Here is a 27,949-nt window from a genome sequence, read left to right as displayed (position 1 = left end):
CCGAGCGGTGCCGGGGTGCGGGCGGAGGTTCCCGAGCGGTGCCGCTCCCGCGGGCAGCAGGGGGCGCTGGCGGCCCCAGGCCGGCGCGCGCAGGGCGGGCCGCGGCCGGGGCTGCCCGGGCACCGCCTGATCGCGGGGCGGGCGCGGCGCGCGCGGGGCCGGCGGGGCGGCCGCGGGGCGCGGGGGCCGGCGGGGCCGGCGGCGCGCGCGGGCGGGCGGGGCGGGGCGGGGTCCTCGCGGCCCGGTGAAGTCACTCTTTGTGGCGGCTCCAAGATGGCGCCGGTGCTGGCGGAGAAGAAGCTGCTGGGGCCGGACGGGCCCGGCGGGGCCGAGCTGCCCGGCGAGGAGGACGAGGGGCAGAACCTCTGGTGAGCGCCCGCGGCCGCCCGGGGCCTGCACGGCCGGGTGAGCCCGGGCTCCGCTGGGCTGAAGCGGAGCGCGGGCTCTCGGCCGGCCGGGGCCGCGCTTGGGTCTCGCGGGCGGCGGCGGCGGCGGGGCCCGGGGACAGCGCCGGGGGGCCCGGGCGTGCGTGACGGGAACCCCGCGGGCCCAGGGACGGGAGTACGGGGGTGACGCAGAGCGGGGGAGCGGGGCCCGGGACCGCGGCTCTGCGGGACGTCCGCGGGGCCGCCTCCGGCAAAGGCGATCTCGTGTGTTTTCGGCTTTTATTTCTAAAGAACGCTTTAAAAAATACCTATCGTGGCAGAAGGACGTATGTCGAATACATCAATCGATTGTGATGAGAGTTAGTTGAAAAGTAATGTTCTGCAGTATTGCGGCCTCTTGCAAGGGAGGAGAACTTTAAATGTCCCTGCCCGTGGTTTAGAAATCATAAAAGCTCTTGTGTAGAAGGTGGCACACTTGTGTGCTTCAGAGTGCAGTTGGCCTGTGGCTGTGACAGCCCTGCTCGTCCACAGCCCGCATGTGCCGGCTGTGGGTGCGGATGTGCTGAGCTCATGGTGCTGTCACAGCCGGTAACGCGGCCGCTCTGCTGCTTCCCCAGGTCCTCCATCCTCAGCGAAGTCTCCACACGGTCCAGATCTAAATTGCCATCGGGCAAGAATATTCTTGTTTTCGGTAAGTAACACGCGTGACCAGTTGGGTGTTGGTTTGTTGCTTTTTTATTTATAGAAACAAAGTGTATTTCAAACACCGATTAGTGCAAACTGACACATGGGTTCGTTACAGTTGGGTTATGTAATTTGATTTATGGTCTTGTCTTGTGCTTATAGATCTGCTTTCTCTTTCATTTCCACTGTTAGATTTATAGCCTATTTTAAGTAATAATAGAGAATAAGATAGTTCTTCATTCTTATTGTTCTGGTATAAGCCACTGGATTTAGCTGAAATACTTGAAAGAGAACAGCAAATAACTGTGATTCAGAAGTGTACAAGGATGTTTCTCATTAATTAAGCAAGTTGTGAAAAAATCTTTTCTGTGAAGTCAGATGTAATTCTGAAGGTGTCTTTTTTCCTCTACAAACTTACTGGCAGGTGATGATGGTTCAGGCAAAACCACACTCATGGCTAAAATACAGGGAGCAGAGCACGGCAAGAAAGGAAGAGGACTGGAATACTTGTATCTGAATATTCATGATGAAGACAGAGATGGTAAGTTTGTTTCAAATGCAATCTCTTTAATTAAGTAGCTGCCATGCTGTTTTAATAATTGTGGTTTGATGAGTGTGTTCTGGGCTACGCCCCACTAGCTGGTTCAGCTGGTGGCGCTGGGAGTTTTGGAGCTGTGTCCATTTTTTACAGTCCATGTCTGTTCTCCCTCCTGCCCCTCTGAGAGCCTGACCCTGTGCCTGGGGCAGGGCAGCTCTGGGGATCTCTTCTGGGCTAGGGGAGGTCCCTTTGCTGATGGTGTCTTTGTAGCAGCTGCAGTGGCATTGCTGTGGCTACTGTGTGACCAGAGAAAGGGAGAGATACATCCCTGAGAATTTCATGCTCAGCATGGATTTCTGGGCACAGGGTGTTTCTCATAGGGGCTGTGTGTGGAATTTTGGTTCGCTAACAGATGTTTTGCTTTAGTTGACTGAGTGAAGAACAGAACTTAAAGTCAGAATTAGTGTTTACTTTTCTCAAGCTGGAGCTGATCTCTTTGCTTTTTGCCCCTTGTCTTTTTGTTGCTGCTGCTGATCTCTGGTCTCTCTACTGTATGGAGGGAGATTATACCAAGGGACCATTTAAAAACAGGCCTCATGATGAGATTACTCATATTTTTGAGAAGGTTGGGGACAGGAGGAGATGGGGAGTGAGTTCGTTACCTTTGCTCCTAAATGTGCTTCTGCTGATCTCATTTTGGGCAAGCTGCTTGGCCTCCTTGGGGTGATTGTCTGTAAAAATGGGGAATGCAAGTCTTCCTATTCATGACCTCCTTCAGAGCTCAGAAGAGGGAAGCAGTGGTGGTGGTTCATGCCCTGTTCCTGGGAGCAAGTAGGAAGATCCTATAATGGTATTTTGAAACTGGAGATGCACTGAGGCTTGCAGGAGTGATTAAGTGCCATATGTGAGTGGTTGTTATGGAGATTGGGCCTGCACTCACGTGGCAGGAAGCTCCCTTTGGATACTGTTAGGCACAATGAAAGGATGAGTACATTGCCAAATCTTCCAGGGGCCTCCTTGCAGTTCCTAAAAATCTTTTGGGTTGTAATTTTAGGTGCTTCTTCAGGTTCTGGCTGTAAGGGCTTTTCCACCATGCAAAATCTGCTTTAGTTCTGCATAAACACTTCAGGGTGGAAAAAGCCCCTATGATTAGGAGGGCTGAGACAGCCTGTGTCACCAGGCCTATTGCAGCTTCAAAGGAGATGCTATTATAAGCAGAAAAATGTTTGCTGTGCTATTTTTCCTGGTGTTATCTATCAAACCTCAAGTGTATTCCTACACTGGAAATATTTTGGGGCTATTCCTGAGTGGCTGAAAGTGATAAGTATTTGAAGTGATTAGGAGAGGCCTGTCATAAGAACTCACTAGCAGGAAAAAGAGATCTTTTTGACTGACTACAGGCTCAGCTGGCCAATTCAGGTCTTCATGCATCCTCTAATGGGTGTGTTAGGAGCTAATAATACGTGCCTTTTTCCTTTCTGTCTCATTAGTGTCATCCACAAGCAAAATAAATAGCAAAGTGGGTCAGGACCTCCCAGCAGGCAGAGATAACACTCTTTCTTCTCTAGGACAGGTTTGGATTTGGTTTTTAAACTCTCTGTGTGCTTCAGATGAATGTATGCTCAGATCCAGATTGGGGAACAAAGGCTTTATAATTGACCCACAATTCTGGGAGCCATAAAGAACATCAGAGTACACATTCAGGAGCAGATGAGTGGTTCTGAGGGTCTCTGCTTTTTATTAGACTCCAACCTAACCAAGACCAGATCACAAAGATTTCCAGGGGTTCCAGGTCAACACTGGTAACTGAAACTCTGCAGTGGAGTGAGATGATCTCAGCTTCCTTCCCAGGTGATAGAAGATTTATTTGCCCTCTTAGTCTTATTCTTCTTCACTTCAGATAAGTTTACTCTGTCCAGGAGAAATATTTTCCTCATAATGCTGAGTCATTCATTATCTACTTCCCACTTCCCCTTGGAAAGCTTAGGGAAAATCTCTGTTGTTCCCTATGCCATGGTCTCCCCTCCCCATTCCTCTTCAAGGGATGTGTGAACCTGGCTGCTCCTACATCTAAAGTAGAATATTTCTGGATTGCTGGATGCAATCTTAGTTTACTGTTACTTTCCTCCTTAAGATCAGCTCCGCAATTAAATTGTTCTTGTTGGTTTGTAGGAAAGTCCAGGGAGTATCTCTGCCTGCAGGCCCCCGTGGCTCACAGAGGTACCCACAGACTGTGTTCTTTCCATGTCCCCTGCTGGTTTCCTGGCAGTGGAGGCACATGGGCACTGTGCTCTGCCCAGCTGCTCCAGCTCTGCCAGGTGTCACTGCTCAGTGTGACTTGTGGGCTTCGGTTCCCAGGGCTCAGGATACTTAGAGTCCAAGTCTGCTACTGAATCTCTGTCTGAAAAGTCTCTTTCCTTTAAAATAAAAAGGTATCTAAAAAGATACCTTTTTGTTTTAAAGTTATATTTTATCACTATCCCAAATGCTGCCTAGACCAAGGCATTTGCTCAAGAAGAGGTTTGGAGAGACCTGAGAAGCAATCCTGGGAGAGAGAGGATTCTCCTAAATCCCCAGCTACATTATCCTTAGAGCATATGGCTGCTCCTGCATTCATGACACTGTAGTTCATCTGGATGAAAGCATTTATAGCACTGCCTGCAAACTTAGCTTTGAGCAGTAACTGATCCTGGAGCTCAGGCCCCAGAGTCCTCCATTAGTGGAATTTCTCAGGGAGTGTGGCAAATTTCAGTTTTTTGCCTGTCTTGCTGATGAACAGCTGGTTTTTGTCTCTACTGGTTAGTCTGCTTTTGAGGACTGAGAATCTGAATTCATAGGACATAGAAGAGAAGCTGTGCACAATTTTCCTAAAGGATCTGTGTTTCCAGAGTAGCTTTCAGAGGCCCTTGCAGGGCAGAGTTACAGTGGGGATGTAGAGCAGAGCAGGGAGCCAGGACTGCATGGCCTGCTCTGTGCTCTGTGTGTGTCAGCTGGAGCCACAAGCACCACAGGGACATTTCTCACCTGCCAGGCTACAGATGCACCTCTCCTGTGCCCAGTGTGCAGGGAAGAGGAGCCATTCTGGGGTTGCATTCTTGCCTGTAACAAAACAAAGCAGTCTTGGGTTTTGCCTCAGGTTTGGACTGGCTTCAGCCATATCATATGCATATTCCAGCTGAACTGGTTGTTCCAGATTGAGCCAAGTCTTGCTGCTGCACTAGTTTCTAATAGTTTCTAATGAGAAAATGGTCTTTTTTTTTTTTTTGGTCAACATCTTTAAAATGGTTTTCTTGAAAGTTTTCTCCTTTTTTGTTTCTCTTCACAGCTTGAGCAAGGGATATGTAATTGCCACTGATATCTTTTGAGTAGATACAGATGTAGTTGCAGTTCACAGAATCAACCATGTGCAATAAAATTCATCAAAGCTGGAAAATCTTTTTCAAGACTAAAGGGACAATGGAATATTGACAGGATTTAGAGATGTGATTTTAGCAGCTTTTGTAATAGCCTGTGATAAGTTGCTTCTGCTTTTCCAACAGGACCTGGTAATTGTTTGCTCTGTTTTTGTATATTGGCATGGCCAGTAAGAAAGGCCCAGTTAACATTCATGACTAAGTATGAGCTTGATGTGGTGCTGACAAAGCTGAATTTACCACCAAGTCCTTGCCACATTATGAGCACCCAGTGGTGTATTTTTATGTTTTATGTTTTAGCAAATGTGAATCACAAGACATTCCTCTGTCCTGTTGGAAAGGAGCAAAACCTTTCCTTTACATACAGAGTACATTTTAATGTGAGTGCAAGGCTTCCTAGCAGATTGACTGTGAGTGGTAGTTCCTCCTGTATTCTAGTTCCAGTCTGCATTCCACATGTTAAGCAAAAACTAAATCCATAAGGGGAACAAAGGTGCATAGCAAACAAAACAATTTTAACCTTAGATATTGGCTTTAAAAGAAGACTTAGAAGCAGTGAATTTGGATATTATTAATTTTTCTAACTTGCCAAGGTGTGAGAGTCTTTTCTGCAGCATATTCCCCACAGGAGAATCCATCAGTGCTGCTTAAAGCCGTAAACTTGCATGAAGTGTGGATAGATTTGCATTGGGTTTTCAAAACTTCCATTCATGCTCCAAGGAGACAGTTGTACATACACACAGTCCCTGTCTATTAATAACTGTTAGCTCATAGAAAGCTCACGGGGTTTTATTTCCTGGGAAGCTGCTGCTTTAGGGCATGTACACAGGATGGTTCTAGGATGCAGAGAGTCCTGCACAGATATTTCATTTGTGCATTTCTGAGCTCCACAGGGCTTACCCTCACTGATCACTGTAGAGTGAATTGAGGGGTGCAGCTGGCAGTGAGAGGAGCTGTAAGTTCACAGCGTGGCTGTTGGCCTGTTTGTGTGATGGCTGATGTTGGAATGTCTTAGGACAGCCCAACAGAACTTACAACAAGTGCGAAATGTAGACTGCCACATACAGCACCTGGATGAGATGTCTGAAACTGGGCTGCTCAGTCATTTTGTCCAAGGCCTGATTAAACAGGTAGGATGTATATATCTGTCATCTTTTTTTCCTCCAGGTTTCTTAGCCAAGCTTTTGCCTTTTTCTGCAGTCAAGAGGGGTGGATTCCTGCCCAGAATAAAGTTATGATAGCCATAGTAACTGGATTTATTTTGTGAAGCTGAAAGATTCAGGACACAGAAGTACAGTGAGACAGGGTAATTATGAAGCTCAGGAGCTGCTTTGAAAATCTGGGTGCTGCAGTGGCTGGTTTGCAGATCTCTGTGTTTCAGAAGTGACATATTGTGTATGTAGTGCAAGAGAGACTCACTGATCCCTCTGGATAACTGTAGTAAAATGGGGAATACTTAGGGAGGGGTACTAAGAAGAATCTAGAAGATAGAAACAATGAAGTTGTTCCTCTTCAGGAGGAAGTTCTGAGGATAATGTTCCCTCTCTCCTTCTCTTTTTTTTTTTTCCTATTTTTTTTTTAATTTGGAAGAATTGGTTGTTCATGCTGATACATCATTTCTGGAGGAAACTTCTTTTTCAGTTCTTATACTCCTGCCAAGAGTTCAGTTTTGGGGTAAAATGCCAGCTGTCTGACCCAGCTGATCCCCCTCTACTCTGCCTTGCATTCCAAAGAAGCATCCTGCCACTATCAAAAACACTTGTGGAAGAACCACAAAAGCTGCAATACCAGGTCATTTCCCCAGTGCTCATTTGGTCAGGAGCCTGCAGAAGGAGCTGGTGTTAAGTCAGTGTGAGTTAAGAGCAGGTGGCACAACCTTGTTGGGAAGGTGGGGAGTTCATCCTGTATTTGCTCCTCCCACTCCTGTGCTAGAAACTTAAGCTGCTTATTGCTGCTATCTTGTTTGCAGCTTATTTCTGCTGGGCAGTTTCTTGAGTGTGTGAAACCAGCTTATGTGTCTGGGAGACACCGAGGGCAGCGTTCATCCCCTGCTGGGCTGGGCCAGGGCCACCCCTTTGGGCCTTACTTACACATCCCCTGTGTTCTGGGTTCCCTGGGCTTGTTTCTAATGCAGGAATGTTGTGCAGCGATTAAAAACTGTCCTGACTAAAAGCTCAAGAAGAGAAATTATTTTTTTAAGGAAAATGTTCTGAACCCAGAAATGAAAGCATTTCTGACTAATATAGGCATTTACACAGGAACTGTCTTATAAATAAGCAGGCACAGTGTGCTGGTAGCTGGCTCTGCTCCTTCTGCTGAGCACTGATGCTCTCACCTGGTCATTCCCAGCCTGGCAAAGCAAGCCCTGGCATCTGCTGGCTTCCAACTGTGCCTTTTCCTTTCAGATCACACTCGCTGCAACGTCTGGATCCTGGATGGAGACCTGTACCACAAAGGGCTGCTGAAGTTCGCCGTTTCTGCTGAATCCCTGCAGGACACCATCGTGGTCTTTGTTGCAGATATGTCTAGACCTTGGACTGTTATGGAGTCTTTACAGAAATGGGCCAGTGTCTTGCAAGAACACATTGATAAGATGAAAATTCCTCCAGAAGAGATGAGGCACATGGAGCAGAAGTGTAAGTCTTTGTGCATCCATACATTGCTGTTGGTTTTTTAATTAGCTCTCACAACATTTGATGGATTTCTTTGGGTCAGTGTTTTGAGAATGGGTTGGATAAAAATTACTCTTAAGTTGTGATTGCAACACTAATTCAAATATACTGTGTTAGGCTTTAAAACAACTCTTCTTAGTTTTGCTGTGCTGACAAAACATCAGGTGAAATATTGGTCTAGATCCTGGGCAATAATGAGATTTTGATAATATGATTTTTAAAAAGGGCAATTAAAAAAAATAATAAAATGACAGATTCAGTTTTTAAAAGATGGTGACAAAATTCAGTGATGAAGTGAGCTGTCTGCTTGCTGTGATATCTCAGCCAGGTCCCATTCCCATACTGTGCTTGTCTTACAGAAAGTCTCTCTGCCCTTGTTTTTTCTGGTGGCTCAGAACTGGTTCTGGTTTCTGTGAACCTGGTGCAGCTAATTGTGTCTCACTACACCATTCCTACCCTGTGACTTTAGGAATGTTGTATAAATTAACCTTCTTTCCTGGCATATCCATGGCAGGATGGAATCTAGCCCTGGCACGCAGTCATTGTTGCAGTATTGGATCCTGCAGCGCTTTCCTAAAGTAGCATTGAATGTTTCTTGAGATTTTTTTTTTTCTGTTTTCATATTGAATTACTCCAAAAGAAATTTCTTTAGTGGAAAAGACCTTAGCAACTTCCAGTCCTTTCAGATGAAGTAGATTCAGACTGATCCTTTGTGCTTGCTGCTTTTGCTCCTGGTGGCTCTCTCTGCTGGAGTGTGGAACCCTTGCAAATATGGTCTGGTAGGTTCCTGAGCTACCACAGGGAGCAGTGTGATCTGTTTGACCTGTGGCCACTCAGGTGTATTTGTATAGCTGATAATCCTTTCTGAATGTTAAATATTATGTTCCCAGAAGCCTTGTACCTACAGCATACCAGCTGCAGTTTATACTTAATGATTGAAACCACCCGGGTTTGATCATTAGGTTACATTTAAACAAAAAGCAAAATATGAGAGTTTTTAGGAGGAAAAAAAGTGTGTCAGAGATTTTTTGGAATGGGAAATGGAAAGGCAATTCTAGTTTCAAAATCCACCACTTAACACAATTTGCACATTTGTGGGACACTGCAAACGTTATGGCTATCCAAATAAAGGGTGAGTTTATGCACTTGAATTTTCCTTTTGGAAGGAGAAGCTTTTCAGCCTTGGCTTCAGAGTGCACTCTGTGTGTGAAGGAGCTATGGCAAAGCTTGGGTGCCCTGTCTGAGGAACTTAGAAGGCTTTCCAATAGTGGTATCTTAGACAGGGAATTCTAGAGTGTGATAGAAACTCCTGGTTTGTTCTGAGCTCTCCTGGAGTCAGGGGAGAGGAGATGGGGGAGGGCCTGAGTTCCCCGTGCCTGGCTCCAGTGCCATCCCCTGGCTCAGCTGTGGCACACAGGGCCTTGATGTCTTCAGTTTTCCATCTCCTGTTCTCAGGCCTTGTGCTGGACCCTTGTGTCACCTGGACACATCTCTGGCTTCTTGCAGACTGTCCCTAGGGCCAGCTCTGTGCTCACAACTTTGGCCACCATGTCCTGTAATTCTCTTGGCAGCCCCTCCTGAGGAAGGGCCCATGGTAACTGTGTCAGGGTAATGCACTGGCCAGGGTACTGCCCACGTGCCTGGTGACTGCCTTGGGACTGCTGCCCATCCTGAAGCTGCACAGCAAAGCTCTCCTCACTGAAATCCCGCTGCCTGCGCCTCCTGGGGTAGGCTGCAACTTAGAAAATGAAGTCACTGGCTTGCAACAGCCCAAATATGTAAAAACTGGATAATAAAGTTCACATGAGGGCAGTTGAAACACAGAAATGGAGTGCAGAGTGATGGGATGTGCTAAATTTAAGCCCCCTGCAGCATAAGACCACCTGACTTCTCCAGCAGAGTATTCCCTTATCCTGCTCCTCCATCCCCAGCTGAATGTCCCCAGTGCTTTCCTGGCTGTCACACTCAGCACCAGGAGCCCTGGGGAACACTGCCCAGTCCTGCCCCATGGCATCCACTGGAAGTGCTGCAAGGTTGTTCCTTCTCCCTTGCTAAGGTCCTCAGAGTTTCCAGAGATGCTTTGTTAGCTCACCCTTGTCAGTGCAGTTGGACTTTGGACTGCTTGTCTCTGCTGGCAGGGTTGGGGAGGCCTTTCTGCACCCAGCCCTTGCTCCTGTGTTTGCTGCTTGAGATTCTGACTCTTGGCTTGCCTGGCTGGGTGAGAAGCTTCCCTCTGGAGTTAAAGAGCTTCCAGAGTGGGCAGCAGGACACACGTGGAGGCCAAGGCTGCCTTCTTGGAATGTGCCCAGAGCAGTGCCTGCTGCACTCACTCCATCCCTGAGCTCCTCCTATTCCTTGCTAATAGCTTGGCTGATGTGGAGTCAGGTACATAGTGTCAACTATGCCCATTTAATTCAGGCTCAGTTGTGGTAATTCATTATTTGAATAACACATATTTGAATAATTATTTCAAGGATATTGCCTCCCTTTTTAAGACAGCAGAGCAGATAAGGTGGCTGTCAGCAATCAAGACCTGCAGAAAGGAGGTGTACTGGTAAAGTGGCAATTACACCAATGACCTCTGGGCTGTTTGAAGCTAAAGAATAGAAACAAAATAACATGTTTTGTCCTATTCAAGCTGAATTAGTTTTAGATTGTCTACCTTTTTGCTTTTCTGATTTGACATAGAGCTGAAAGATTTCTTAAGCTAAAAGATTTTTTAAAAATAGTTTATCCAGGTATCTTTTGTCTAGGAATTCTTTTCACAAGACTAAAATTTTTAATGATCAGTAAAGATAGGGCACAAAAAAAGCTAAAAGTGATTGTGAAACTTTGAAGAATGTAAATATGGAATGATTGTCTCAGAAAAACATTCTTCATTTTTCTCATTTTGCTCTTCAGGGCCTTTGGGCTTTATCCATTAAGTTGCAGTATTTGCCTGCATTTCCACATTGCAGTTGAAGAGCACTCCAAGCCTGAGCAGATTACTGTTACTGGAACAACCAAAGCTAATAATTGTGGATTGCTGTCTCAGTGATGCTTCTAGTGAATGCATGTCCTGAGTGATGCAGCAGTTTTTGGTGGAGTTACCTTGCAGTGCCTTGTGTGAACAACAGCAACAAAACATTTTGCTGGAAGCTCGCTTTCATTTGCTGTGTTCAATGCAAAACTCTATAAAGAGCCACAAGTTTGGTAAATAAATGAGCACTCTGTAGTGGAGGTGGGATTTCAATGGCACATCATCACCTGGTGAGAATTTTATTAACATAATAGGCCATTCTGAGTACTCAACCTTAGTGAGGGGTGGCAGAATTTTACAGATTTCCAGAGGAACTGTTGTTTTTCTGGCTTCCTATTTTATGTGCATCATCTTAGGGGTATTTCCTGTTGAAAAACCTTAAACTAAAGTAATTTTCACTATTTCTTAATAAAGAAAATGGTTGTTTTCCATACGATATAGAGGATGATTCCTCAATTAGAACTATGGGGAGGAGCTAATATTCATGGCTCATTAGAAAAAATGGAAAAATAAAAGATTTTATGAGCTGTTTGGATGCACAACTTTATGTCCATCAAAAGCCTGAGAATAGAGCTCAAATGAGACATAGCCGTGGGAGGTAAGAAAAAGTATGAAATTGCTGTGTGTCAAAGAAAATTTGAACTGCAGTGAGCTGCTTTATTACTTTGTGAGAGTGCAGTTTGTTCATTGGAGCATCCAACAGTGCCTGGGGTTCAGGTTCACTTGGATTTCTTAGGACTAAGTTCAGAAGGGAATGGGGGTTGAGTGGAAGCCTGGAGCAGTGTTGAAGAGCCTGTTGCTGTCAGGAACTCCCACTTGTGCCTGACTTGAGGTGCTGTCTGTGTGCTCAGGGTTCCTGCTCTGGCTGGTGCCTTCTGTTCACTCAGCAGCTGTTTGCTCAGAGCTGCCCCTGTTGGCCCCAGTGTTGTGTCCCATTGCTCCATGGCTGGCAGGGTTAATGCCAGGCCAGGTGCATCCCTGGGAATGCACACAGAGCTCAGCTCCACGGGCAGGGCTTGGAGGGGGCTTCTCCCTCTGTGTCTGAGGTGTGGCCTTGGTGCTGCTGCTGGGTCCTGCTGGCTCCTGGGCAGAGGTGGGGCTGGGAGCTGTGGCTCTTGGGATTATGCCCTTCATTCCCATTCAGCAGAAATTCATGAGGTTGAAACCATCAGACTTCTGAAATTTCCATGTTGCATTTGCTCTTACTTACATTTCTAAAATTCTTAGAGCATCTTGTGTTTTCTCATGTTGTTGACTGTTATTCTTTTCAGGAGAGGCCTTTTTCCCCAAATATGAAGGGGTTTATGCTCAGTAAAGAAAAGATTATTTTGCTTTGATATGAACAAAACCCAGGAAAGGAATCCTGTCTGATTATAATGCTATGGTAAATTGAGAGCTGTATTGTCAAATAGTCTTTTCTGTGTGATTAAGTCAGAGAGACTCATCTGAACTGCTCTAATACACTTGGCCTCAAAAGTAAATAGTGATGGGAAAGCTAATAAAGGAAAGTGGCACTTCAAAAAACTCCTTTTCTAGTTAAATGCTTTTGGTGAGATAATAAACACGTGGAATGTGCAGAATGTATGATGGAATCTTGATTTACTGTAGCTGACTAAGAAACAGTCCTGGAGACAGCATCCTTTGGAGCACTGCTGTTTCTTCTCCACAAGAAGGCACTGTCTCCCCATGTTAAAGGGAACCGAACATTTTCATTTGTTTGTATTTCCTTGCACCCTGGCATATATTGAATTTGTGATTGGAAGTCTTATGGTCTGTATTTAGTTTGGGGTTTCTAGGCTTTTCTCTGGAATGGAGTTCTCTTCCACAAGAATCACACAATTTTATATTTCAGCTAAACATTGTAGATTGTGCAGCTTTAAACAGAAGAGTTTTCTGATTTGTTCTTCCTTCCACGCAACCATGCCATTGCAGGAATGGTTCCTGTTTTGAAGAGGTACCATGACTTCTTTTTGCAAGGCTTGTATAAGAAGCTTCCCTGAGGTTTTGCCACTTCCTAAAGCTCAAGAGGCTCATTGCAGTTCCTTCCCTGGTCCAGAGGGTGTTCTGAGCAGCCTCTCTGTGTGGCTGGGCTGGACACTGGTGGCTTTTCTAAGACTGTCCCCTAGAGTCACTCTGCTCCCACTGTTTCTAAAATGAAGGAAGCCTTGTGGGAGCAGATCATGGAGTTTGCTTGGCTCTTTCCTGAGGGTTCCTTATGGCTGAGTGAGGAGGAGGAGAGCCCAGGGCCTCGGGGCAGTGAGTGCCTGGAGCAGCCACACCCAGGACACAGATTTAGCTGGTCTGTGGCTTTGATCTTGAATAAAAGACATTAAAGTGTAGATTGCAGCCCACATTTGATAAAGCATGTGTGGGTTCACAGAGCATTTCCAAAATGGCCTTAATACTATTGCCATAAATACTGTTGCAATAAAATTAAAATACTAATCCATAAAAAGCATCGAGTTTCCTCTGGACCCCACTGTAGTTTTCCAGAATGCAGCTGAGTCTCTTCAGGTAGCCTGCAGATGCTCTTGAGTAGTCTGTGTTTATGCAGATAGGTTTTATATTTCTAGCACTGGATGCCTGCAACAGAAATGCAGAGTAATAGGAACTAAAGTAATTGTTCATAAGGAAAAGTGGCTGTTTCAGGTTGGTGTTTTCTGTGTACATTTATATTTTCACCATGCTTTCTTCCACAGTAGGTACAAATTACAGGATATAGGCTCTGTTGCTAGACCACATTTATGTTTTCTGTTGTCAACTGCCCTATAATGAAACGTTTGGGAATACACATTTTTGCAAATAATTGTAATTATTTATAATGACTCCAGATCCCACTTGATTTAGCTTCCAGTAAGTTTTGGTGGAGGAGTATTGTGCTGTTGGAAAGGGCAACGAGGCTTAACTTGCATTCAGTTCTCATGTAGTACAAAAATGTAAAAGAAAAAAACCTTGAGATTTCTAGTTAGTTGTAGATTAATTATGGTTTAAAAAGAGCTAGTTCCTTTGTTGCAGCCTAAGAATCTCTCTCTTTTAATAGTCATGAAGGAGTTTCAGGAGTATGTAGAACCTGAAGAAGGTTACCAAGGATCACCACAGAGGAGAGGCCCCTCGTCTGGCCAGGAGGACGAACACGTGTCCCTTCCCCTCGGAGACAACGTGCTGACTCACAACCTGGGCGTTCCCGTGCTCGTGGTGTGCACTAAAGTGAGGCTCTGCTTCTCTTTGCTGCTCTGCTGCCTTTCATTGCTGCTCTGGTAAAGACAGGCTTTCTGCAGACATGCAGGATGAATTCTGGATTAACAGTGGAGGGGTTTGTTCTACAAGTGAGCTTCTGCCATCGACATCAATTTTTGCTTTGATGGAATAGTAATAACTTTATCAATTATATTTAATTACTTTAGGGTTTGATTTATCAGCGCTATTTTAGAACCAGAGGCTCAAAGTAAATGTGATGGGAGTGTGTAAGATTAAGGGAGGTGTTTTAAGACGTGCTGGGGTGAAATGCCTGAATTTCTGGTTTGTTTACCTGCCTCTCCCAGTGTGATGCAGTGAGCGTCCTGGAGAAGGAGCACGACTACAGGGAAGAACACTTTGACTTCATTCAGTCACACATCCGCAGGTTCTGCTTACAGTGTATCCTTTTCTGTGCTGAGGACATTGCCTCTAATCTGCAGGCAAGAAGAGATGTTTTCCTGTTGAATTGCACATTACATTTGTCCAAGAAATTGCTCTGCAAGGTTGCTTGGTATTTAGTTATTGGTTAGGGTATATGCTACACATACCTAACCTTAGATAAGTATGTATATAGTTTGGTTTTTTGAAAACGTTGACAGATGTATAAAATATTTATAGTTTTTAAGTTGTGCATGGGACTTAGACCTTTTGTTCTTTTACAAAGGGTTTGCCTTACATTTTGTGAAATGTTCTTTCTTGGTTTTCCCCTCAGAAATTGCAATTTCCATGTAAGCCTGAGATGTCATGTGTGCATTAAGCTTTTGACTTTTTCCAAGTGAAGTAGGACTCAGTTTCCATGTAAACCTGGGAGGATGGATAATTTCTGTGTATGTCACTGAAAAGTGCCATGAGCCTTGCCCTGTTATGTCCCCTTCACTCCTGTATACTTAATGTCTCTAGTTTTGCCTAGTTAGTAGCTATAAATCTATTAATTCCTGTTTTGAAATTCTCGTTGTAATTTAGAAACTGTATATTACCTAATTTTCCTTAGCCAGAAGCCCAGATGGGGCTGCCTTGATTTATACATCAGTTAAGGAGGAGAAGAACCTTGACCTGTTGTATAAGTACATTGTACATAAAACCTACGGTTTCCAGTTTACCACGCCTGCCTTAGTGGTAGAGAAGGATGCAGTTTTTATGTGAGTCACTGGGACAAGCAGCATGGTGCCAGGGGGGGTTTATTTAGCACTGCACTGCATGTAACCTGGATATAAAAGTAAATTAAATGGTATGTTGTTCAAAAACTTAGTATGCAAGTCTTGTGGAATCCCAAATTTAAACAGCAACTTAGTGCATATTACTTGACTCAGACTATATCACTCCTGGTTTTGTATCCTTGGAATTTAGCTGAGTAATAGGGCTGATCTGTAAGAAAATTGCCTTGTTTAAGTAGAGGGCAGTAAATAAATGTTCTCTGTAGAAGCTGCAGAAAAAGTAAAGCTTTATTTTCTTTACAGACCTGCTGGTTGGGACAATGAGAAGAAAATTGCCATTTTACATGAAAACTTCACAACAGTAAAACCAGAAGATGCATATGAGGACTTCATTGTAAAACCTCCTGTAAGAAAGGTAAAAAGGGGTTATTTCTTTCTGTACCCCAACAAATAAGTAGAGTTTGCTCGAATGACTGCTAAGGACTGTTAATATTGAGGAACTCCAAATATAAATGTAACTCTTTTTTTTTAATCTAAATATGTGAAATGTCAGGCTTTCATTTATTAGTTATTTAAAATACTGCAAGCAAACCCAGAAGCCATTCACCTTATTGAATGAAAGGCAGTCCAGGAATAGCTATTTTTACATTTACCATTTTTCCATGCATGGGGTGGAAACACACCCAGAAAATGGAGAATTCTCTTGTAGGACATTTCCACTTGTACTCATGGCTTTGAGGTTGCCATGCAAAGGCAAAGCAAGATCATCTCAGCTCATTAAAGAGATGCTGATGAGATCAATCTCCAAACTTAAAAAGAAGACTGTGGCTACTTACCAAGTGCTCATCTCTGTAGGACAGTTCTGGCATCACTGTTCATCTACTCCAATATTTTTTATTTTACACTATTTTTTAATGGCAACTTCTTTAATGGTACTATTATTTTAAATGGGAAAGAACAGTTTAAAAAAAAAGGGAACAGTAGTCTTAAAGATTTGCCTCTCTCTCTTCCCTTTTGATCACCAAAGCATAAAAACTAGTTACAATAATTTCAGTTTTTACTTATAACAACAAAATGTTTTGTTCAACAGTTAGTCCATGATAAAGAGCTGGCAGCAGAAGATGAGCAAGTATTTCTTATGAAGCAGCAGGTAAGAATGGAAGAATGAATATAAGTCCTTAGTATGTAAGATTTCACTTTAATTTCTCCCTTGATATTGCCTTTAGTTTTTCATTCCTCATTTAAATCACCAGGTAGGCTGGTGTTTCTCAGCTTTGCAAATTCAGATGTAATTGTGAAGTAAGACTTTATTCTAACAAATGCAAGTAGGAAATGTGGTCACTTAACTTGGCAAGTTGAAGGGAAGATATGCTGAAAACAGAATGTACGTGTCAAAGGAGAAGAGGAAGAAGAGGCTTTGTATTTCACCACACAGTTGTATTGATCTGTGAAATAGAAATACTTTTAAAACCTAACATCTGAGCATTGCAGTTTCCTTACAGCCAGAGGTTTGAAAGACTTTATTGTGTCAAATTTGGCTATGCTGTAATTTGTTATTTTCTTTATTACTCTGTAGTTTTAAAAATATAGCAATACGTCCCTATCCAGGATTATAAATGTCCTGGAGGTTACAGACTGGGGTGTCTGTGATTTTGGCTTTGAGTTCTGGGCTGGCTGTGTGAAACAAAGGCCCAAAGCTTATTTACTCCTTGCAGTCAGTCCTCTAGAGGCAGAGTGAGGAAGTATGGAAATATCAAAGAGGAATCCTGTAAATATCAGGAAAAAGATCAAGTAAATTTATGGTTACTCAGCTTCACTGTATTTTATTCCTCTGTATTCTTTCAAATCTATTTAATATGCTAATATGTTGTTTTTGCAGTCATTCCTTGCCAAACAGCCAGCAACGCCTACAAGAGCATCAGTAAGTAGATCCAAGGAAAAGAGTAGGAGGTGTTTTGTTTCCTTGAAGGGAAAAAGGGAATGAGTCTAACCTGCAGAGATCCATTTTTTATATTTAAATGTAACCTACATAATCTCTGCAAACTGCAGAAAGGAAATAAATAATGAGGCAATATTTTAAAATGTTGCTTATGAATTCACTGTGGAAACATTGGATTATTGAACTGAAAATTTCCTGCTGTGATTCAGCCTTTCCTGTAGTAGTGGCACATTCCCAAAATAACTGATATTTGGGGTGCTTGTTTGTTTTCTTTCTCCAGTGTGCATCACTACAGTGGCAGTAGAAAGGCTGAAAATGTATGTGATGTTAAACTTGCTTAACATAACTAATCCTTTGAAATTCTTTTCTGATGTGTGTGATTTGGACTTTTTAAGGAATCTCCTGCAAGAGGCCCTGCAGGATCCCCAAGGACTCAAGGCAGAGCTGGTCCCACCAATGTACCCAGTGCCTCACCAATCACATCAGTTAAGAAACCAGATCCAAATATTAAAAGTATGAATGAGCATTTTACTGTTCTATCATGTGTTATTTCCCTTAACATGAATCCTCTTCTGTAGAAAGATTTGGGTACTTACTCACTAATTATATAGGTAGTTTAATAACAGAAATGCATTTATGACATAAGTTTGGATTGTTTTTCTTTTCTGGTCATTTGTGTGACTTGGAATAGAGTTCTGTTACTGCCAAGCAGTCAGACAGAGGTCAAATGCATCCTAATTTCCTTAAATTGCCTCAATACATTTATTATGAATCAGGTGGATTATTAGGGTGGAGACTGCTCTAAACTATGAATAGTTTTATACTTCCTATCACTTATTCTGGAATCCACAGCAAGCTCTGTTCTGCTAAGCCCTCTCTGGAATGACATTTGCTGTGGCAGATGGAGGCACTTGGAAATGAGATCTTTCCCTGACATGCAGCTCCATGGTATGGAGGGGCTTCTTTACCCTCTGGGCATTAAGAAAGTCTGCAGGGCCAGTGATGTTTTTTGTTGTGCACTGTAGGGCCATGCCTCGCTTCCAGGGGCTAAAATGCCCTTCTGCATCCTGTCTCATTGCTGAATTGCCAAGTTTGGATTTGTTAAAAGCAGTGTGGCATGAAAGGCTGTACTAGAACATCTGTGCAAGTTGTTAATGGGCTTATTAGTCTTTGAATTTTATGTCTGTACTTAATAATCTTGCTCTTGGCTTTTACATTTATTAAAAGCTTTAAAATGTACAAATATTTAGATTAAAATTTCATTACACCCCCCATCATTCCAGAAAAGCAGGAATGTGCATTCAGCCATCTCTGCCTATGCCAAGGTATGCAAAGGACTGGGGTATTCAAACTGAACAAAGGACAGATTTTCTCAGAGCTGAGGTTTATTTCCTTGATTGGCAAGAGATTTGTATCTGTGTGAAAATAGGTTATAATTTACCAGCTCCCACTGTTCTGTGTAATGGATATTTGCTTTTTTCTTTAGATAATGCTGCAAGTGAAGGAGTCTTGGCTAGTTTCTTTAACAGTCTCTTGAGCAAAAAGACTGGCTCTCCTGGAAGTCCTGGTGCTGGAGGAGTGCAAAGCACAGCCAAGAAATCAGGTAATTGTTTTTAATTGTTTATTTGGCTCCTTGGTCCCTGGGTGTGTCTCTTACACTGGTCAGGAAAGTGATGGACCTTGACAGATGACAGTACAAAATGTCTTTAAAAGAAGAACTAAACTGCTGCTACATCACAACTCCAGGGCTTCTGTTAAATTCTCTTATTCTTTAGTGAAGTTGCACCGCTGGGATTTCAGTGACATTTGAGTCTTGATCCTATGCTGGAAGTGCTGATTTATTTTTCAACTTCAGAATTCCTTCCTTTCTTTTCTTGATGCTTCACTTTTGCAAAGGAGATGCAGTTCTTTGGGTTTGGGCTGGAGTTAGCAGTGAAACTATTGAAATCTCCCCAGAGTTCAAGCTGAAATGAATCACTGCTTGTGACAGCTTGAAGTTGTTCACTCATTAATTATTTAGAATTTTATTGCAATCCAGCACAGCTGGTAACACTGACAAATGGGTGCCTTCTGTGTGTGTGCTGTGACTGCACTGTGGGAGATCCTTGCTGATAAATAATGCAGCAGTTCAGTGAAAATGAAAGAAACCTGGCAGAGTGGTTGGTACCTACCCAGACCTTGGTGGTGCAAAATACATTGTCCACCTGACAGATGGAATTTACTGCTTTGATTCTGTTTCTGTTCAATACTGGCATCCCATCACACTGAATGTTCAGGAGCTTTCCTTCCAGAATTCTTTTCCTATTAAATTATTGATAGATGCACTCCTTCTGATCCCAAGCTTGTGCAATCTTGTGGGTGTTAATGGTGATGCCAAACCCACAGTTCCTCAAACCCACAGCTGAGAGGGCAAAGTAAGGCTTTCTGAACTGGAAATGAGAAATATCTGCTCCCAGCCACACTGATGGTTCTGTCAGTCAGAGAGCCAAGGCAGTTGGAGTCTGGGTATTTTAAAATTTCTTTTTAACTGGGAAGATTTATATATGACATTTCATCTTCTAAAAGTTCAGAAATGCCTAGGATTGGACTTACAGCAAGTCAGGTGTGATTTTTGGGGGTTTTGTTTCAGCATGATGAATCCTGTAATTTTGTCTTTATTAAATTTAATTATGATGAAGATAACAAAAGGGATTTGTATTATATTATTTCCATAATAATATTGTTTCCAGGTTATAAAACACTGAACTAATTCTTTCATAATGCAGAATCCCCTCTTCAGTTAAACACTGAAAGATGTCCCCTGCTTCATCAAATGCAGCCTCATGTTTTACTCACAAAGTCAAAATAAATTTTGTAGAGATAGAACTGGAATTATTTTTAGGTGTTATTTCACCCATGCTTTCTACCTGAAGCAAAGTCAGTTGGGGAGTACCTGGCTAGTGATTAAAAATCAAACCCAGAAATAAAAGCTGTAATGCCACCTCTCCAGGAAGCCTATTCCAGTACTAATTTCTCAGTTATTTTTTCCTTTGCCCAGTCTTTCTGAACCCCAGTACTCTTGGTCTTGTTTGGGTGGCAGTGGAGTTCAGAGTAGCCTCTTTGTGTTTGCAGCAGTGTTTGGGTTTGGAAGCTGTCCCCCTTGGCCTGTGACTTGTGTGTGGGCTGCAAGAACAGATGTGTGTGCAGGCCATGTTGTCTGGCTGTGACAGTTCTGTCCCCCTGGCTCTCTGCTCACCCTGTTTGCTTTGTGCTCAGAAACAGCTGGGGCTGGCAGACAAGGCCCTGCCTGCCCTGAGAAGGGGTGAGCTGATCTGTGCTAGAGATGTGTTCTGTTCACATCTCTCAGGGGGACACAGCTTTGAGTTCAGCTCTGTGGCACTGAGCAGGATCTTCTATAACAATTCAGCCAGTTTAATACATTTATGTCTCCTGGAAGTTGGGTTTCTAGTCTGTATCAGATTCAGTGTCTCAAAAGCTTGTGTGTTTGCTTAATCATTGTTTTCCATTCTATCATCATGCATTCCTTTGGTAATTTATGTAAATGACTTTTCCCCCAATCCTATCTTTCCAAATCAATTGTTGTCTCTTCAGGCACACTTTCCTACATATCTGCTCTCTTCAACAGCAGGCCATGGTAGATTGCTGAATAAAAGTACTGACCAGTGCTATGGATAATTAATGAGTAATTTTATTAATTAAAATCCATTCATTTTCTCTGAAATATCAAGGCTTTTCTTTTAAAGTTTATTTCTGTGAGGATGATGTGAGATGTGATATCAACCACTTCTCCCTTCTGCACAGGACCTGTTATCCTGTCATAGAAATGTGGGTGGCTTGGCAGAACCTGTCAGGACAGACCCTGTTGCTTGTTGGGCTTGTAGGCTGTTCTAAGCACCTAAAACATAACTGCATTTTCTGGGAGAACTGCTAAACTTGTCTATAATGGGCTGTACTCTAGAAGTCTTCTAGAACACTATTCCTTCCAGGACTTTCAAAGATAACAAGCTTTTTTGTTATTTTTTTTTCTTGTGTCAGCATTAACTTCTAATTGGAATAGATAATTTCTGTCCTGAAACATGTAGAGACAGCAATCATACATCCTTCCTTAACTTTGATTTTGATAGGCTAAATTAGAAAGTTCTGGTCTCCTGCTAGAGGCTGAGCTCTGTTTTCCCCACTAGTTTCTTCATTAGTTCCCATCATTGGCTTATTCTTGTCCTGAACACAATGATCAGAATATTGTACTGAGCTCTGCAGGTCTCCCTTGCTGTAGTGCCTGCTGCAGCAGTTCTCTTGCTTGGGTGGAAGTGCTTCTCCTGAATGATCTCAAGCTTGGCTTTTCTTGGCTACATTGAGCTGGCAGCTCCTATTCCTTTCCTGGCTTTGGGAACAGAACAGCTGGCTTTCACTCACAGGAGAAGGTGCCTGTCCTTGGCACCTGCTGTGCTCACACCTTGTGTGAACCAGTGTAAGATTCAACTGTGCTGAGCAGGTAAGGGCTCCTCATGCTGCTCCCTCTTGTTGGGTTTGTGAGGTACCTGGTGCTGGTGAGAGCAGAAGACTCTACTCTTCCTCCTGTTCCTTGGTGGAAGAGTAGAGCAGAACATCAGAACATCCTGGAGAAAGCATTATTTCCAGCAGCATCCTCTGTGCAATCTGTAAATGATCTCTGTGCTAAAATTATCTTTGTAAGCATTTCAAATGTCTCAACTGTTTAAAGAGCCTGATGTTTTCAGAAGGTTGATGACAAAAATATTTAGCTTTAAAGAGACCATCTGTTTCTCTCATAGCTAGGAACAGCCTGAGGTTGAAATGTTGAGATTCTGTCCCAGCATGAGTGACAATGTGGGTCTCACAATACTGGTCAGCCTCATTGATGGATTGGTTTCTACTGTGGCAGCTCTTACCTGAGAAAAATCTCTCTTCTGGGCAGTGTCATGTCCATTTGTCCTGCTATGCCATGCTTCTTGTTTGCCTTTGTTTCTGGACTCTTTAATGTCTAGACCATGATATTTCAAAACACTTCAATTGGTTATTTCTGTGGTGGATTATTTTTCTGCATATGAACTTCTATAGCCACACAGTTATTTCATTTATATTCACAAGAAGATTCTTGCAAATTCTAAGGCTGCCTTCCCTCTCTATTCCTGTACAGAGGATAAAGAACTCAGGTTCCCTGCTCACTCTGTTCTAGCATGGGGAATTGTACAGAACTGGGGGCATGGAATTGTCCAGAACACATCTCACTGAATCACTCCTTGAAATTTATAGGGAAACTGAAAGCAAGTGTCACTCTCATTCATAATTGAGGGGAAACTCTTATTTTCTTAAAAACTGCTCCCTGTATTTCTTCTCCTTTGGAAGGTGCTCCCTGTGGTAGGAAAGGGGGGTATGTTCCCCTGCATTGGGAGAGTTCTTCCTGCCCACACGAGGTATTTGCAGGACACTGCTTGGGGTTATGTTGGAGCCCCAAGGAGCCAGTTCATCCAGCATAAAAAACAAAGTCATGGTTTTTGTTTAGATCTGCTCTTGTTTAAGTGAGGATTTTGTGTGGCCTTTATTGTTTTAGGGTTTAGGCTTTTTAAACTCCCAGGTGCCGTTAATCTACACATGAAGTGTTTTGTATTTTAAGTTCTGTTACAGTGCATTAATTAATGTACTAACTCCTAAATTTTGCTTAAATACTCCTACTTTGAGTAGATACTGTGTAGAGTGCTGTGGCTTATAAAACCTTTCTAGTGATTAAAGGTAACCTTTTAACTTGGTTATGTCTTTGTACTTTGGAAAAAAACACTTGAATCTCTACCAGTCAAATCTTGCCTTCTTAATGTTTTCAGCATGTACCCTGGAAAAAATCCACCTAATATTTCACACACATTTGAGCTGGAAAACAGATGCTTGTTAAATTCTTTGGCTATGTAAGGGATCTGTACATGGTTATATAATCTACTTTTTGTCTAAAAATATAGCTTTTTAATCTTAAATGGTTGTATGCTCCATGCATTAGGATATATTGTTCCAATTTTGGTGATGAATTTGTCTGTGGGTTTATAATTTTCAGGAACACTGAAGTAAGCTGATGGTTCAATTAGGGAATTGTTTAAAAGTTTTGAGTCTAATATAGAAATGTAAGATATGCCTTCCCATGAAATACTTCAGTGTGTCTGGTTCCAATTGAAGAAGTGCTTTGAAATGCCTGCTTGGAGATATTACATGAGTACACAATTCCTGTCCCCTTTTGAAGGGAGAAGTGTTGTCTGCAGATATCAGAGCTCTTCCTGTTACTTATTTCATATTCAAATGCAGTAGGTACAAGTGCAACCAAATAAATGGGATTTCTTTTTCAGCAAGTGTCCTACATACCTTGTGCTTAAAAGTTGGGTTTAAATAAAGTCCTTGCTATCAATGCCAATAGTAGAATTGTGTGTGGTTGATTTTTATGGAAGATTCTAAATATAGTTATTTTGAAATGTTAGTTGCTATAAACATATCCCTGGGAGTGTTGTGCTTTTGCCTGGTGTGTAGTTCAGCTTTTCATCTCTTTAAAGTGAATCAAACCTGAGTATCAGTCTTTACACAAAAAATACCCTACATTGTGCCAGGCTCTGTGGCCTTGGGAAAGTGGCAAAATAATGAGAAATAAATAATATATTGTCATCTAAAGGTGATTTATTGAACACTTGTGCTTCTTGGTTAAAACATTTCATTGAAACTCATTTGCTTTGTGTTCTTTTTCTCTCCAGGACAAAAGACAGTTTTGGCAAATGCTCAGGAGGAGCTGGACAGGATCACTCGCAAGCCTGACCCCATGGTAACAACAAACTCTCCTCCAACAGAGAACGAGGCTTGATGGGCAGAACAATGCAGATGTAAATGACCAAATAACTATGTATAGTGATCTGATAAGACCAGGAATTTTCTGCTATGGCAGATGCTATCAGTTTTCTCGGGGCAGGGGAAATGAGCTTACTACATCATTGCCTTGTCCCAGTAAAAAGTGCACATTCAGGAAGTTTGCATATAAAATCCCTCTGTATAAGATAACCATTTAGAGTTTATATAGGGCAATTCTTTTGGTTTGGAGGTAAAGCAGGTGCAGCTGCATTTCCTGTTGTGAAGAACACAGAGAAGCAAAATGGAGAATTCTCTTAAAAGTACTACTGACTGCACACGAGGCAAGGAAGAGAACTGAAACCCTCTTTCAGAGTTTCTGGAATTGGCTACTTGTATGTTTGCAATGCATTATATTCTTGGAGTGGTGGTGGTGGAGCAGCATTAACTGGGGGAAAGAAGCCAAGGTGGGGAATGGAGCCCTGAAAGGGGAAACGGATTTGGGACAGCGAGAAACCAGAATGTTGGATTGACTGGAGAGGAGCAATGTTGTCAAATCCTGTGTTTCACAGGGGGTAAATAGTCACTGTTTTTAAAAGACTACTTTACATTGGAGAATTCCAGGCCAAACACTAAGAACCATGGGAATTTATTCTTGTTATAAATCTTGTTTTAGTTTTTAAAGAAGTCTTAAGAGTGTGGATGCCCTTTCTGGTGTAGCTGACAAAGGGAGAAACTAAACTTGTTTAGCTCCAAGTGCCTGGCACAGTATGTGATGTGTCTTTAGAAGGTGCTTGAACTTATTGTGCACTGTAGTACAAACAGTCACTGTTTGGTTTTATTTGAAAAACAGTAGTTTGGCAATTTGTATTTAATTTTAAATCCTGTTTTCTGATAGCTTCTGCCTTTTTTATGCCAAGAGGCTGGCCTATGAAGAATGGTGGGTGACAGATCATTTTCCCATAATGAAATGTGCTACAGACCACTCTCAGTATTTTTCTTTCTTACTTTTTTGTAACTAAATATTAGCTACCAAGCTAAAATGGATTCCTGCCTTACACCTATGGAGGTTTTTAAAAAAAACTTTCAAGGCCCTAGTTCCAACCACATCTGCTGCAGGTGCAGCCAACTCCAATTCTGAAGGTAACCTAAAAAGTATGAATGTGTACACGATGGACATCCTGAAGAAGTTGTTTTGTGTTTTCTTTCATGTAGCATTTCATTTGAAAAGATGGGTTGTGGTTGTCCCCGTTGCTCTAAGGGAGCCCTGTCCATGGTCACATAAACCCTCATTCTGTACAAACAAACACAGCTGCAGTGGTTACTGAAATGGCACTTTGATTTTGTACACAGTATGCTTGTTTTACATGGACACACTACCAGAAATTAAAAATACCAAGCATATTCTGTGCTCTTAATGCTGAAGGGAAAAACCACAATTTGAATTATACAGAGTTTACTTTTTATTAATATGAACTTGTTGTACTAAATCTGATGTCTGGATATAACTTCCCTAATATATATTGTTACTTTAAGATAAGAATTAGACTGACCACTAACACAGTGCTGGGTGTTAACCTCAACTCCTGTTACAGCAAGAAGCTGTTCCTGTGAGTCTGTCTAGACATCTAGAAAGCTAAGAGTATTTACTTGCCTCTTTGACAAACATTATCATGAGTATGTTACTTGTGCCAGTTTTTTTGTTGAAAATACTCTATTTTTGGTTTTGGTTTTTGTTTTTGTTTTGGGTTTTTTTTTTACTTTTTTAAGAAATGGTATGACCTGAAGTTATACAGTTGTCTAGATAACAGTTAGACTAAGACTGTGGCTGGCTGATGGTGATGTGGATGCACTTTCTGGTGTAATGGGTGCCAGTTGCAAGTTACCACACCAGAAGTAGTTACACACTGTCCTTCTGACATTGAGAAGTGAGATTGGAGACTAAACCATCAAAAATTGGACAAGAAAACTAAAGTGTGTGATTGTAATGGCATAGTTTGAAAACCTCAGTCTGAAACTGCCTTTTTTGTCATCTAACCTGATAAGCACTTTTCTAGCAATATGGCTAAAACTTACAATGGAAGTATTTTCCATATGTATAAAAATGTTGAGTATACTAAAACTGATCAAAACTGTTACTGTGTCATAACTTACCAGCTTTGAAGAAAGACAAAACAGGGACAGATTTCCAGTTTCTAATTGCAAGTGAATGCTCCTAGTTTACTAAAGAGAGGTGTAAGTAATGTAGCATCCTGTGGGTGCCAAAGTCTGCTGGCTTTGGTGAGCTGCACACTTGTTATTCTGGTGTCTTCAAGCATTGGAACCAAAGGCCAAATGCAAACAGCCTTTACATTTTCAAGTGAAACTTCATTTTCTTTGCAGATACACTTGTATGGTAGACTGTTTAAACTATTATATGCCTATATTTATATGCATTATAGTGACTGCATCTACTGTTCATGTTTAAACTAAGAAAACAAGAAATGAAAGCATTCAACTTGAAGCAAATAGAAAACTTTAAAGATTGGCCCTCCATAAAAATGCTGTGGTTATGCTGCTTGATTTTAAGTTTGCACTTTTTTTTATTGGCATTAAAAAAACAAAACAAAACTGTTTAAACTGAACAGAATTTCATATTTTATTTAATTTAACTACGTTGAAAGTGACTGCTCTGTACATCGTGAACTTAACAATATACATGCTGTAAATGAAAGTTCACTGTCCTGTATACTAAGTTTATTGGTTTTTCTTCCAACTTACAATTAGGACTGCAAATGTATGAAACAAACCTTAGTCCACTTGTATGGCTTTAACCAGGTGCAGTATGCAGTCATGTGGAACCTTGCTTTCTAGTGCTGGCAAAATGAGGACGTCTTTAATTACTGGCTTCAATAAACATGAATCCAGACTGCTTTCTGCTGTGCTTTTGTCTGGGAGATGCCCTCCTGGCACTGTTTGTGTGGGAGCAGGGTGTGGGTAAGCTCTGGGAGCAGGAGGAGCAGGCTGGCTGTGAGCTGTGTCCCTGGGTTAGTGACAGTCCTCTGGAGCTGGGAGCTGGGCTTGGGACAGCTCACAGCACAACTGCTTTGCTCCAAAAGAATGTATTTCATTGGGCTGGGGAGACAGCTGTGTGCTTCACTAGCTTCAGATGTACTTTGTGGAATACTGTTCCCAAGCACAGCACTGATCCTGAATTAGCAGGATTCAAATCCAGGCTATGGGAAGTTTAAGGAGTGAATTGCTGGAGTGTTGAAAATCCCTCTTCTCTGCCAATAGTCAAGTGTTCTCACTTGGCTGGGTGTAAGAAGAGCTTCCCAGTAAGCACAGAAGGAGTGGGCATTTAATTAGGATTCTGCTGCTTGTTTTCATTGTTTGTTTCATTTCATATCAATTGGATGCCTCTGTTCCTCTGCACAGATTGAAGCCCTAAGTATGAATGTTTGTTGAGTCACCCTGCCTCTGAAATATAAACCAGCTAAGCTTTGGCTTTCTGGTATATAATTTCTCCAGAAGGGAATCCTTATGAGGCCATGAAACAATTATCATTTTAGAATTGCCATAATGTTTTCATTAGCTCATTAATGTGAATAATCAATTTAAACTCTTTAAGACGGGCTTTAGAAAATATTTTTTGAGTACATGAAGAGAATTCTATTCTATTCTATTAGTCTGGGAGAAAACCAAGTGAAGACTTCATCTTCAGATGAGGTAAAGTTGAAAGTGACTTTGGAAAGATGGTGGCAGTGGATGGAAGTGGAAGAACTTATAACTCTTACATTTACTTTGCCGCTCTTCAACTATAAATAATTTTTTTCAAAGCAAAATGTCCCTAAGTTAGGGGAAAAAAATGAGATAATAAGGCTTTGGTGCAGAAGAATCTTTCCTAAGGCTGCTCTGAAGGCTGATTTAAGCTTTCTAAGCTGCTCTTAGAAGAGGAGTCATTCACTGCCTGTGCTGTTCCAAATGGTGGCATTAACCTTTCTGGCTTTTCAGGTGTGGCAGGGTTTTGTTAGAGAATGAACTGCTTGGCTAAGAGTCTCTGCTTGAACAGAACAGTGAATTTCTGAGTCATTGCA

The 27,949-nt window shown here is 42.3% G+C and overlaps 1 protein-coding gene across 1 annotated transcript; it reads left to right on the top strand.

The window, feature by feature from the left end:
• The first annotated feature begins 245 nt into the window (after window positions 1-245).
• Window positions 246-26,785, top strand: DYNC1LI2 (dynein cytoplasmic 1 light intermediate chain 2). The gene is made up of 13 exons (XM_036390198.1): window positions 246-368; window positions 1,004-1,077; window positions 1,495-1,611; window positions 7,427-7,657; window positions 13,753-13,919; window positions 14,255-14,348; window positions 14,953-15,088; window positions 15,407-15,518; window positions 16,194-16,253; window positions 16,983-17,024; window positions 17,438-17,555; window positions 18,529-18,645; window positions 23,786-26,785. The coding sequence occupies exons 1-13, from the start codon at window positions 274-276 to the stop codon at window positions 23,890-23,892; spliced, it is 1,470 nt and encodes a 489-aa protein (XP_036246091.1). The 5' UTR covers window positions 246-273; the 3' UTR covers window positions 23,893-26,785.
• The last annotated feature ends 1,164 nt before the right edge of the window (window positions 26,786-27,949 follow it).

This window comes from Molothrus ater, chromosome 12, assembly GCF_012460135.2.
Source record: "Molothrus ater isolate BHLD 08-10-18 breed brown headed cowbird chromosome 12, BPBGC_Mater_1.1, whole genome shotgun sequence".
NCBI lineage: Eukaryota > Metazoa > Chordata > Aves > Passeriformes > Icteridae > Molothrus > Molothrus ater.
Note: the sequence above shows the minus strand (reverse complement) of the source record. Positions and strands in the feature narration are given on the sequence as shown.

Bases quoted from the DNA above. Each gene is read 5' to 3' on its own strand.
- DYNC1LI2 (XM_036390198.1), top strand. From the start codon at position 274: ATGGCGCCGGTGCTGGCGGAGAAGAAGCTGCTGGGGCCGGACGGGCCC. The intron at 369-1,003 runs GTGAGCGCCCGC...CTGCTTCCCCAG, and splicing joins GACGAGGGGCAGAACCTCTG to GTCCTCCATCCTCAGCGAAG. The intron at 13,920-14,254 runs GTGAGGCTCTGC...TGCCTCTCCCAG, and splicing joins TGCTCGTGGTGTGCACTAAA to TGTGATGCAGTGAGCGTCCT.